The 13,848-nt window shown below is 41.2% G+C and overlaps 1 protein-coding gene across 1 annotated transcript in view; it reads left to right on the top strand.

Annotated features, from left to right (window-relative positions):
- Positions 1-958: 958 nt before the first annotated feature.
- Positions 959-13,848, top strand: part of LOC108791013 (kinesin-like protein klp-3) — a 52,187-nt gene continuing 39,297 nt past the window's right edge. Inside the window, exons 1-6 of the mRNA XM_018561373.1 lie at positions 959-1,177; positions 3,784-3,918; positions 4,006-4,068; positions 10,468-10,590; positions 12,911-13,024; positions 13,097-13,260. Of these exons, the coding sequence (XP_018416875.1) occupies positions 959-1,177; positions 3,784-3,918; positions 4,006-4,068; positions 10,468-10,590; positions 12,911-13,024; positions 13,097-13,260 (818 nt within the window). The remainder of the gene's footprint in view (positions 1,178-3,783; positions 3,919-4,005; positions 4,069-10,467; positions 10,591-12,910; positions 13,025-13,096; positions 13,261-13,848) is intronic.

The following is a 13,848-nucleotide window of genomic DNA, read 5'->3' as shown; positions in this document are numbered from 1 at the left end:
TTTAGGCTTCGCCTAAGGTCTCACAAACTCTAGAGCCGCCTCTCCTGTCATCATTTGGCTACACATCAATAGGGGATTCTAGCAGTAATCCACATCCAAGTGTAAAGTAGATACCTGATCAGTAGTTCTGGCTCTATCATGTAACATTTAGGAAATGTATGAGCTATGCGTCATTTTATCAGATAGTCCTGGAAGACCAGTATTTGAAAAATTGGAAATATTTAGGCACTTTTTTAAGATATAATACAAATGGGTTTATGTCATAGTTCAGTCTATAGGTGAAACCCTTTGTAGTTGCAAACATTGGCAATGTAAACAGAGCTTAGAAACAGAAAGCTGAAGTTATATGCAAACCTTGAATTTTGCTGTAAAAGTCAAATTTGCCCCACCTCTGGCTCCTCTCACACATAACTTTTAACCAGCGAGACTGCTTATCATACTAAGCAAAAATGGGGATACAAAGCCAAAATCTATATATTTTTTTTTAAATAAGTGCTACTAATAGTTCTGGAATGTTGCGTTACAATGCGTCACACTGTACTTTTTTTAAATCTTATTGAAATGTCACAAAATTACATTTCATTCAACTCTATGCACCACAGCGGCTGTTTATAGTAGCAATTTAGCTTTTAAATATTCCCTTGATTCAGAAGAAAGAGAAGAGCTTTGTCTGTGCTACCTCTGTGATGGCACTGTCTGACAATGAGCTCTTATATCATCTAATAGGAAGGATGACTTTACTCTATATAGAAATACAAATCTTGTAGTTCTTGCAGTTCCTGTATTATGGCTATGATATATCTAATTGTCTGTTATATATTCATAGTATTACAATGTAATTGATGTATTATCAGTATTACAATTCTATATAAATGTATCTATTTATTTCAACAGTTATCATAATACCTTCTTAGCTTTGGAATACATTTCCCCATTTGCTTGAAGAATTCAATCCAAAATGGGGACTGGGGCTTCTAAGAACCATTCCGTGGAGAAAGAAAGTGTGAGAGGCAATGTGGAAAGACCCAGCGTGGTGCAGAATGATTCCATGTCCACACTTGCTGATACTACTGCAATTAAACAACAGATTGAACATCAGAAAGTGGAGGATGAAGAGGTTTTAGAAGACATTGAAAGGATGGTACAACCTTGTCAAACACAAAATTATGCTGAACAGGTACATTTTATAAACCCTTTACACAGCAGTAACAGTGGTGAAAAATGTGAATAAAGGCATGCATAATAATAAAAAAAGGTAAAAACAGAATAAAATATTTATCACAATAGCAAAAATATGTACTTGTGATGAATACCAAGCCCCACAAGGTGCCTGTATGCAGCATCTGGTCCCTGAATATTGCCCCTGCATCCTGGAAAACCCAGGGTGCAAGTAACAACCTGCTTTCTGTCCCCTCCTACTCCATGCTCCTTAGGATTGCTTGAAGCGTAAGTAAACCACTTTGATTTTTTTTTGTTTTTGCCTGATGTGCAAGTATGCACAGCATACTGTTTCTCATTTACTTCCGCTTTAAATGTGGCCATCCATCACAGTGCTGAGCAAAGAGTATGTGCATAATTATGCACAGCACACTTGCACATTTGGGCACACAAACTTTTTTGAATTTGCATGTCTCTTCTGCCCCAAATCTCGACCTCCCAGAGATTTCTTTTGCAGGAGAGGCAAAGTAAGAGCTAGCAGCAGGAAGTGCTTGTACTATGCAGGGATCAGATGTGGTGTGCAACCACTTGGAGATGTCTGCTAGTAATTATTTTCCAGGATTTATGTAGCACCGACAGTTTGTGCAGCTAATTTACAATATAAGGAGGACATTACAGTTACAATAAAAGTCAAGACACGATGGTAAGGAGGGCCCCTGAGGGCTTACAATCTAAAAGGGAGGGGCAAGTGATACACGAGGAGGTAGCTGTGTGGGGATGAATTGTTTGAGAAAGTGATAGTTCAGTGGTTAGGTTGAGGGGGGATAGGCTTCCCTGGAAAGATGAGTCTTTAGTAGGGCTGTGGAAATTAAAGATTAATTTCTCGATTAATCGTTAAACTTTTTGATCGATTAAAATTATTTTGATCGCTAATGAAAACACTCACCTCTCCGCCGGCTTCCGGGAGTCCTGTCGGCGATCCTCCCCTCCCTTCCCCAAGTGGCTCTGTCAGCTAACGAAGGGAAGGGGGGAGGAGTCCGGTGACGTCGATGTCCATGAAGGCTAAGTAAGGGAAGGGGCAGGAGTCCGGTGACGTCGATGTCCGTGACGTCACCGGACTCCTCCCCCCTCTGTTAGCCAACGGAGCCACTTGGGCCGGTGAGTTTGCCCAATAAACTTTCTGCACGAGCGCCAACCAAGGCATTGGCCTATACAGATACAGCACAGCAATGAAGTAATAAAATGAACTAGGATCACACTAATCCAGCACATTATTAATCTCACGTGCCCCACTCAAGCGGCGGCCATATTGAGTGGGGGGGAGATTAATAACATGCTGGATTAGTGTGATCCAAGCTCATTTTATTACTTCATTGCTGTGCTGTATGTGTATAGGCCAATGTAGTTGGATCTGTATGTGCGTTATAATTAATGGAAATGTAATCGATTAATCGATTTTAAAACATTTCTATTAATCGAACACGAAAATTTTAATCATTACCAGCCCTAGTCTTTAGGGATCGCCTAAAGGCAGACAGAGTAGGAGATAGACGGACAGGTTGGGGTAAGGAGTTTTAAAGGATGGGAGAGACTCTAGAGAAGTCCCGGAGATTCGCATGGGAGGAGTTGACGAGGGAGCTAGAAAGCAGGAGATCTTGACAGAGGGGGGTTGCAGACACTGAGCGGTTGGTTAGGTGGATGAGTCTAGCAGCAGCATTCATGATAGACTGAAGGGGGGATAGTCTGTATAAAGGTAAGCCAATGAGGAGGGAGTTGCAATAATCAAGACGATTGAGTGGATGAGTAGCTCTGTGGTTTCATTGGTTAGGAAGGGGTGTATGAATGCCCATCCATTTAGATCCAGCCGTGCATATAATAACATTGGACTTCCAATCAAGTCTGTCTGAAAAACTAACAGGCTGACCTGATCAGAAGGCCTGTGTTCAAGGGGCCTAAAACTTCAACAAGGAGCAAAGATTAACTTTTTTCTTTTAATATGAGGTTGCTTTTACTGACATCATGAGCAGATCAGAGGAAACTCTTTTGATCTGTACATAAAAGGGGGGACATAAGAGGGGACATCTTTCAATGGAGCACTTTCTCCATGACAACTGAAAGATATTCTCTCACTTCCAGTTTTGTCTGAAGGGAAATCTCCCTAATAAGACAATGATGGAAAAAAATACTGATAGCAGTTTCAATCCTTCCCTACTCCAAAATGGAAAAAAAAGTTTTGTCTTTCATCAGGAAAATTGTAGCCCTTTCATAAGAAAGGACCAAAGCACCATTTGTGCACGTTTTTGTGTGTTGTGATTTCACAATTCACTTTTTTTGTTCACAGGGGATTCGTTTTCCAGCACGCTCCACGGGCTTTAAAAAAATTAAAATATATATATTTATTTCGGTCACACAGCAGGCTGCATGCATCTAAAATTAGCCGGTAGTACAGTAAAGATGTAATAAATATTTGTATATTTTCTGATATGTTTTCATGAAGAAAGAAGTTGTGAAGAGTTAGGTCATGTATATTTTGTGTACATTTATTAGCATTAATAAAAAGTATTGCTAAAAATGTTATGTTCTGCTTATGTTATCATCATTTACACATCTCCCCTCTATAAAAAGGGCAAACATGGTATACAAGATGCTCTGGAAACAGAAGATGTGTCACTGACCTTTGAAAGCTTTCAGCACAAAAATGGAACTCTCTACACATGTTTCACTCAGAATGGCATCAGAATGTACTTTGATGATGAAAAGGTGAATATTTTCCAGGTAGCTTTTATGTGTGTAGATTTTTTTTATTTGGAGTGTAACAAACGTAATTGTTATATTCTTTAAATTTAGGGGATCGTTACATTTCCTGAAGAACTGTACAGCCAAGGGAAATTCATTCACACTCAAAGTGAGGTAATTCTACTGTATTATTAACATTTAAAACAATACCCTAATGCCTTTGAAAATGATTCATTTTTTTATTTGTTAGTCATCTGTTACTAGGGAGCTACAACTTTTGGATTAGACATAGCCACTGGGTTATATGCAGCCACCCTTAGGTGAATGGAATTCACTGGCAAACACTGAATGATAGGCAGTCTCACAAAAATTGTTAGACTACCTATATAACTAACCCTATCCCCCACCCCCACCCCACTTCCAGCAATCCTCAGGTGATCCATCTTTACTGAGAGGTGGTGTCTGGCTTCTACTTCCACAAGCTATATGAAGATAAATCTTCCCCCAACCTGATTGCACCTAAGCCACTGAGGCTATTACGTTGCAGCTTCCAGATCGGTACTCCAGTAAGCCTCAGGGACCGTAGTTGGAACCTGCCACGTGGAAGACATGGGGCCAGTCTGTAATGTTGCTTAGGCACTGGACCCTGCGTGAGGTGCTCACCCTTGGTACATACAAGCAGCAAGGTGCGGTTTGCCGCAGGGTGCTGTACATGGCCAGAACTGTGGTCCATCCATCTGGTGAAGCCTTGTCCCTGAAGACCCCCTCTGTGAAGGAGTGGGTGTGCCCTACTGAAGTGGGTGAAGTGGGGAGTCTGTCGCTGTGATGGATCTATGGATCTTCAAGAGCTTCGGTGGTGAGTTGGGGCTCAGCCCCTCTTATACCTAAGGGTCTCCTTCCCCCCTCTCTACTATGGTAGTCCTTGGGGCCCCTGCCTTTGGGCATTGAGGGGTTGGCAGCACGACTATTGGTTCAGCAGAAGTGTATCTCACTGTGACACTTTAAATGATGTGTTGTAGACATGAAGTGCTGAGTGTGACGGACTGAACCGTCACCATGGCTGCTGGAGGAGCCTGAGGGCTAGCCTCCTTCCTACGGACTATGGGCCTAGGGCTGCAGAGATTTATTACCCCGGAGAACTTTGTGTGCTGTGTGTGTTTCCAGTTTAATATTTCATCTAGAGAGAGAACTTGTCACTATTTGCCTTGATGTGAACCATTCTTCTAAAGGCAGCAGGCTGTCTGGAGTGACCATTGTTTGCAATGATGGGATTAAGTTCCTCTCTAATTAGTCTCAAAGAGTGTCTGTGCTTAAAAGACTTCCAATGCGGCACCTAGCTGTCTGGGGGAGGGGACACACTGCACTCTAATCTGATCCTGTCAGGTATAAATTCTGTGCGCTTGCTTCAATAAAGCAGATCTTGGTTTCCACCTCAACATTGGTGTTGTCTAATGATTGAGTGGCTTAGCGTTCTGTCCTAATATATTGGTTCTGTCCAATAATTAGGCAGGTTTGGGCTGAGGACACTGGAATTCAGGTTCCAGCGGAGAGGAAGCTGTTTTCTGACGGAGGTACCCAGTCGGGGTACCAGGCGGTCCGTCACACTGAGTGACACTTTTGCCTATTGCGGTAAAGGTTTTGTTCGGAGGTCACTTAGTCCCACCCTGGACTTCAGAGTCGGAACATTCTTCTCAGGAGGGAGGTCAGTCGGCCATGATTTCCACCAGGCTGAAATAAACCATTACGGTTTTGGTGGACACAGTGTGCACATGTTTGTAGTTAGAAGTACCTCTGCACTTTGGCCCTAAGGTCACCAATATTGGTTATATGCAGAAAAATAACTAACCCACTAAGGCCTTTCCAGTCCACCCTCCGTTCATGATGTTTGTATGAGAACTGGCTGTGTCCACACAAGGTCTACATACCTCCTAAGAAGTTTGCTTAGCAATACCCTGTTGAGCAAGTTTACCACAAAAAGCAGAAGGTATTGGTAGTGGAGCCAGCTATTTCTTGCCCTAATAAGTCTTGGTTGAGGGCATTCTGCTATTTAAAGTCCGTGGACAAACGTTTCAAGGACCTACTTAAGGCTATGTTCACACCTGCACTACACCGCACGACACCCGGGATGCGCGTTGTGCAGTCCTGCACAATGCAGTCAGCGATTGCCACGCGGCCCCATTGATTTCAATGGGTGACATCTGCACGGCAATCTCAGAAAAAAAGGTACAAGTACCTTTTTTTTGCAATACCCGACGCGTGGCTGTTTTAGCCGTGTTTGGAAACAAGGGCGGAATCGCAGCTGAAAACCGCGCAATCCGCTGGCATGCCATTAGAAAATAGTGGCACCGACAGCACGATTGGTTCACACCTTGGCGGCTCCTGATTGACAGCAATCCGCGCGGAATCGTGCACGATTGCCACGCAGTGAGGCGTCACCTGGGTGTGAACCTAGCCTAAGGGTTTCTTTACTCTTGTGAGTGCTGCAATGCAATCGACTGTGGTTTCTATTGCCGTTTGCCAGGCCCTGGTGGTTTGAACCAAACATATGGCAGATCCATCGGTCCTCCAAAAGCTGGGGTTCCTTTCTTTCAGTTGTCCTACACTGCTGTCCTACTACTGCTCAACCTTCGAAGTGATACCTTTTATTGAATTCCATTCCGGGACTTTACAGAGGAACAATCTTACAGTATGAGACAAGTCTCCTCTATCCCTGGACAAGATGATCAGATTGAGTGCCCCAGCTAAGATGTCTCTGTCATGGGTGACAACCACTGTGTTGTCAATAGGGAAAGTCATTCCCACAAAACCTAATCAGAGCTGTCTCACGACAGTGATTGGATGGCCGCTTGTCAGTGGGAACCTCCGTTCGTCGATCCCCTCTCCGTTCTATGGGACCGGGAGTGATGCAGATTGCATTACTTCCGGTCCCATAGCGGTCAGTGCTGGGCTCCTGAAGCCCAGAAATAAGTTATTGAGATGCGATCTGCACTTCAATAGCTTATTTGGAGTGTAAAGGTGACACTGGGGGTCTTTCGGACCCCCAGCATCACCTTAAAGAGTACCTGTCACCACCATCTGCTATCACATGGGGGCCTTGTAAGCCCCCCTATGTGATAGCAATTAAAGTAAAGTAAAAAAAAACTGTTTTTAAAATTAACTTTAAATAAAATAAATGTGAAAATAATTGTAAAATGTTTTTTAAAGTCCCCGGCCCCTTGCGAGCATGCACATCTTCACGAAAACACGCATCGGGTGTGCCTACGTATGAATCGACGAACGCACTACACATGTTGAGTATCGCCGCACACGCCGAAGTGAGAGCAATAATTCAAGGGCCAGTATTTTTGGGTATCTCTAAACTGGTGACCTGTGGGGGCAGTGGCGTAACAATTGCCATAGCGACCCAGGCGGCCGCTATGCGGCCCGGGGCCCGGCCAGACGCCTGGGTCACTATGTCATCCTCTGCTGGTGGCTTTCACTGGCGGCTCTGAAGAAGAATGCGCTGCTGTTCAGATCACTGACCGTAATCTGTGCAGCAGCGTGTTCGTATCCAGAGCCGCTGCTGAGTCAATGAGAGCTAGCAGCGGCGGTGGAAGAGGCCGAACCTGGCAGTGGAGGAGGAGGCTGGGCCCGTAGTCGACAGCAGGGGAGGAGGCGGGGCTGAAATCACAGGGCCCCATACAAAATTTTGCTATGGGGCCCTTGTCGCAGTTTCGCAAACGCACGCAATTTTTAACATAGGCATGTTGGGTATCTATTTACTCGTTGTAACCTCATCTTTTATATTTTATTAAACAAATGGGTATTGTATTGTGTTTTGGGACATTTAAGTGCATTTTCACTAGATTTTGGGGTTTGATAAGGAGTTGCGCTAATATCGTGCAACATAAACATTTCCAAGTGCCACCATTTTAATGTTTGGGGGTTTTCAGTCATTTTCAGGCCTAAAATGTGGAATATAACATGGGTGCAAAAAATGAAGAAGAAAAAAGGGGTTAAAAACTTTTAAAATTATGTTTACATTTATTTTATTTAATATAATGTTTTAAAACTTGTTTTTTTTAAACTTTATTTAATTGCTATCACATAGGGGGTCTTACAAGCTCCCTATGTGATAGCATACTAGTAGTGACAGGTTCTCTCTCTAAAAGACCCCTAGTATCACCTTTCCACTCCAAATAAGCTATTGCAGTGCAGATAGCACTCCAATAGCTCATTGCTCGGCTTCTACAGCCGAATAATGACAGCTGAGGGACAGGAAGTGAAGGATCTCCTGGCATCTGCTAGTCATAGGGAAACTCAATTCAACCAAACTTGGTTTTATTGGACCAAATTTATTGCATTTCATGAATATAACAATTTGGTGGTGGATGTGTAGCTTTGGAATCCAGGGTATGGTGTTGCTGTGTGCTGGTGGAGGCTGGGGACTACCTATGTCTTATTTCCAGAGGGTCTTTAGACCAGTGTTACTACCTCTGCGGAGTGGTCTGGCGTGGTGTGTACCTGTTCTGCTGGAGGAGTCGGGGCGGAGAGATCTGGTCCCCACATCCCTTCCATCTGCTATCCTTTGCTTCTTTCTGTGCTTAGTTCTACTTCCCTTTCTCCTGTTTTCTCCCTCTTTTCTTCTCCCTATTCTTTCTTCTTCCCTTATTTTGTCTCTTCTCATATCAAGAATTCGGTTCACTCATAACCTGGCACTTATGCTTCAAGGGAATGTGGGTTTTGAACTGCCCTGCACATTAGATAGGCTGCACTTGGCTACTGTTTTGCATTGTGAATCTTGGTTTTTGCACACTTATTTGCTGCTTAATAATTGTTTTTCATATTACTTTACTACTATTGCCTCTTTGTATTCACTTGTAAGATTGAAAATAAACAATTTACAAAAAAAATTAAGAAAACCAGCATCACAGTGCCTGCCTAGCAGTTCATAAGGTCTGCAGGGTGGCTGAAAAAGAAATAAAAAAGTGGAAAGGAGCCAGTAGGTGGGTAATTTACAAAAGCAAAGTTACAAAGCTCATACTTTTTGACATTTTTTTACACGTTACTCTACTGTATGTTTTGTGGCTCTTGACTTGCTTTCTGTCACTGTTTTCATAGTACCTAGTTTCCTTTTTTCTCAATGTTCTGCATATGTGTGATTCTCCTTTTCTTTCTCCTTCTTATGTTGGAGGATTGCTAGATGTGTTTACTGTACACTTTAATGGTGTGACAAGGTGTTTTATGCATGTATTTCACCTTTTGTTTTGAACATTTAGAAAGTCTTTAGGGGTGCTTCACTAATCATTTAGACTCGGGTCAAAACCTCTTGGGGTATTGCTCCTCTTATAAGGGTGGCTATGTGTTTTACATTGCATTCAAATTGTTCACCTTTACAGGGGATGTGAATGGTTACATTTTTTATTGTTTTGGAAGGGTGATTGTGGATTTTACTTTTTTTGGAGAATAGGTTGTTTTTTTCACAACCTTTTCTGATTTCCTCAGTAGACACCTCCCAGTTAAGGAGTAGGCTGGCCTGGTGCACTGCAGCATTGCTTGGGTGAAAAGTGAGCACAGATAGGGAAATGTAGGAAACACATTGGTGCACCACATCCCAAATCGATTCATAGTATATAGGTTGATAAATCAAGGGGTTGAGGCTGTCACAAACAGGTCAGTTAGGTTCCTGAGGAAGTGAAACACATTGAACCAGTGAAACGCATTGAACCATTAATTGATTTACCAAGGAGTCATACCTATTTATCCCAAGACTGGATGTCAAGAATAAATACACACTAAAGAGTTCTTCCTCGTATTGAGTGTGTAATATAGTTTTATATTCATGGCAACTCTATTGGAATCAGACTGGATATGATGCTAATTTTTTATCTATTTGTTATAAAGTATGGTATTACGGTTTTATGTAGAATATTATGTGTTTCTGAATAAATGACTTTTGCCTGAGATTTATACTGCTCATTTGACTTGATGTCATCAACTGTTCTGAAAACCCCTTGATTTTGGTTTATCAACTGATATACTATGAATGAAAACAGAAACCATGACTAGCATACTGGTAAGTTTGTTACCCTATATGTACAGTGGCATTTGTGTTTTACTTCTCAAATCTACAAATTTTAATAGGATCCTATGGAGCAATGTTCATTTCCATTCATTGATGCTTTGCTTCCATTTCCGCATAGTAGTCAAATGCTTTTCAAATGTTCAAAACCTGGTGTCAGATTCTCAGTTTATTCTGAAATGCAAGCCTTATTTGCTTTCTTGGAGTTTACACCTGGCAAGGCAGAGCTCCAAAAACAATTGTGATTAGCCAGAGGCTCTAGCCAAAAGCTCAGCATCTCCCAACTCTGGCCAAGGTGTTGGCATAATAATAGTTGGCTATACACTGCAAATCACAGAAATCTGAGCTGCTTTTAAGCACTAATTGCACACAAGGTTATACATAAAAAATAGTGTTGAGTAATATTTAATTAAGTCATATATACAGGCCACATAAATAGATTTACAAGGTCTTTTGGTTTACTTAAAGGAAGAGAAGACTATAATCATGCATATATCATCTACATTTTCCAGGCAGACAAGACGAGCGATATTGTTCAAGTTGAAAGTAATGGTACGGCAATCCATCTGCAAAATGATCGGACTAGTTCTTTATATATACCTGGGAAAGGAATGGTCATGACGTATATATTTGAGGTAATATGTTCTCTTGGAATGTACAATCATCAACAATATTTATATGGCCTTTTCTTGAGTCAATATTACATTTTGCTGTATCCTGTAGAAACTACGCATGATTAAACAATATGACTACAGTAAACCGAAATCTGAGTGATGACTGGTCACTTTGGACAACATCATTGCTCATTGTTGGATAAGCCTACCTACGCTAACAAAGCTGACTAAACATAATTATATAATAATGCACTTAAAGAGGACCTTTACCCATATCTTCAAAATAACAACAAAGACACCTTTAGAAATGTTTAGTAATGACAATTTACAAACACATACTTTTGGATAATTGCCGGCATTTTTTTTCTTTGCATACCTTATTTTTCTTTTCAACCCCAGTCTTCTCTCACAGTGGCCATTTTTACTAAGGAAAGATTCATATATATCTTCCTCTACTTCCTGGAACTCTGGCACATGTGACTAGGACATGTGACCATGCACATCATCTTGGGGGAGGAAAATGCCTTTCCCTGAGATCTCATGAGATTACAGATGAGATTTCCAAGCAATGCTCTGCTGATGTGACCTTCCCATGATGCAATGCTTGGGCAGAATTACATGCCAAAGTGCGAAAGTGGACCAGGAAGCAGAAAAAAAGTAATTGTATGTAAAATAAACATATATTTGTTTAACTAATGATTGTAAGATGAATTCATATCGGCATGCAGAGCTGTATGATAATGTGATTTTTAGTCAAGGGGGGTAAAGGTCCACTTTAAGGGGTTATTTATAGACATGTAAGCCGGCAAAAAAGTTAATTTAGTTTTGTTTTGTTTCGTTTTGTTATTTTGTTTTTCGACATTTGGGTCTGAAAGTCAATTCGTTTCAGCATTCAAATTCGGATGACTTTGTTTCTTTTTAACTTTTGAGACTCCACATAAGCAATTAAAAAAAACCCAGCAAGCGGTTCCCCCGACAGTTTCCACCAGACCATTTAGGTCTGGTGGGAATGTTAGGGGGACCCCTGATGTAAGAAGAAAAGAAAGAAAAAAAAAAGCAAAGAAAAAAAAACAGCGTGGGGTCTCCCCTCCAATTCATACCAGATACTTTAGGTCCGGCAGGAATTTTAAGGAGGACCCCAAGGCCAAGAAAATCTTAAACAAAAAAACTGGTATGGTGCAGGGGTGGCGGTTGCTCATCCCCCCTTTTCTGCCCTGCCAGACCGACGCCTAGATTAGGGGTCTGGTATGGGATTTTTTTGTTAGGGGTGCCCACTAAAATTCCTACCAGACCTAGAGGGTCTGGTATGAATTATCGGGAGAACAGCACGCTTGTTTTTTTTATTATTAATATTTCTTTGGACTGTTTAACACTTTAGTGTATTCTGCAGAAGCTGTTACAGAATAACACAGATCTCTCACCTTCTGCCTGTGTTTACATTTTGTAACAATATTGTGTTACTTTGTTTTCATTCAAGTCCAGAATGTCCAACAAAAAGCAGATTCGTTACTTCTGTCATTTAGAAATTCAGATGCACCCGAATGTCCGAATTTACAATTCAGAATGAAACAAATCGCACATGTCTAGTTATTTAATAGGCAGAGCACAGTGTGGTGATTCCATAAAAAGTGCAGCATTCCATTTCAACAAGTAAAATTTCAGATTAGAACCAATGCATTTTATTACAAACTGAATTGAGGGGATTTTCTGCATTTTTTTACTTTATTGGTGTTTCTGCAGCTCACGATAACAACAAAACATCACGCACATTCAGCCTGGTAACTTTACAGGTCATTTGTATCCCAACTGGGGTCTTCCTTGACAGCTGAACTCAAGGCAAATAGCTAAATATTTAGGGGATGTACATATTTGTGAATTATCTTATCTGCCAAATGAAGTATGATCATCTTTAACCAGTTTATGTGATCCATGCACTCTTGCCAGGCTTCTTATATAGGTTTCTCTAGTGAAGTTGAACAGTGCAGCTTGTTCTAATTTCCACCACAGCCTGCTGACTAGACAGTGAAGGAACAGTAGCATGTGAATGAGGTCTTCCCTTACTCCTCCTGTAAGCATGTGTGTTAGAATGATGACACTGTGCAAAGCTATAGCACTGTGGTAGGCCAGGAGTGCCAACCCTTGCTCTGCCAGTCCAATTTCTGCTGTATAGAGGATTTCAGGAACCTAAGATAAAGACAGAATTTGGGTAGTTAACTGGCTTCATCTAAAAATATGTTTAATGAGTTTTAGATGAATGGTTTATTAAGTGAAACAAATAGCAATTTTATATTTGTGGGCTTACTTTAAATTGTATTAAACATTATTTAATACATTTATGCAGGAAAGAATGAATGTCTGCAAATATTTTGACAATGATTCTGGTGCTTGGCTTATTTTACCATTACTTTGGGAAATGAATTTGGACTTCGTCCTGAATCGTGTGCAGCAAGTGAAGGTACCTCCTTAAAAAAGTAATGTTGAATTGATATAGGTATACCCATAACATTTCAAACTCTTATTTTATCAGGAAGCCCTTCCTCTCATCACCGACTATAAGGAAATCCTAGCAGCTTTGAGACTGTGTAATTATGATCCTGATGAAGTCATCTCAATGTTTTATGCAATGTTTGACGATAGCCTTGGAAACACCATAAATGGGCAGCAAAACTTTGATCCAGCTATCCTACAAAGGTTGGCCTAATCAATTTAGCTTTACATAGGTTCTCTGTACTTTGTCCTTTAAATAGTATATTTCTTTCTATTAAACAGCCCCCCTTACACTAGGTGCAGTCTCTCCCATGTGTTACACTATTCAATAATGTACTTATGCAGACACATTTTTTTTATTTACAATATTATTTAATGTACATGTGGTATATTGCCTAATTGTGTCAAATAGGTAGTCTCTTCAGGCTATGTGTTTTTATTTACAATGTTAAATAACATAATATCTCTAGGAAATTTGATTAAGGTTAAAACAAGAGTCCCTTTATTAATGATAAGTAGAGGTGCACCGAAATGTAAATTTCAAAACCGAAACAATACTGAAATATAAACAAATGTAGGGGGGGCCGCGACCTTAAAAACTACACTACACTGCAAATTATACATTAAACTGAAATAAAACAATCTAGCTTGGACCTCCTCGGCCACCTGGGCCCCTCACACAAGTAGCGGCCATACCCCCCTGATGGCGGTCCTGGCCGGGGACTCAGATCGCGACCCCCCTGTTCACTTGCGGGACCCCATATGGGGTCGCGACCCACACTTTAAGAAGCA

This window comes from Nanorana parkeri, unplaced genomic scaffold (assembly GCF_000935625.1).
Source record: "Nanorana parkeri isolate BGI_ZX_2015 unplaced genomic scaffold, ASM93562v1 scaffold520, whole genome shotgun sequence".
NCBI classification, from domain to species: Eukaryota; Metazoa; Chordata; class Amphibia; order Anura; family Dicroglossidae; genus Nanorana; species Nanorana parkeri.
The sequence above is the reverse complement of the archived record's forward strand: the minus strand, read 5'-3'. Positions and strand labels throughout refer to the sequence as shown.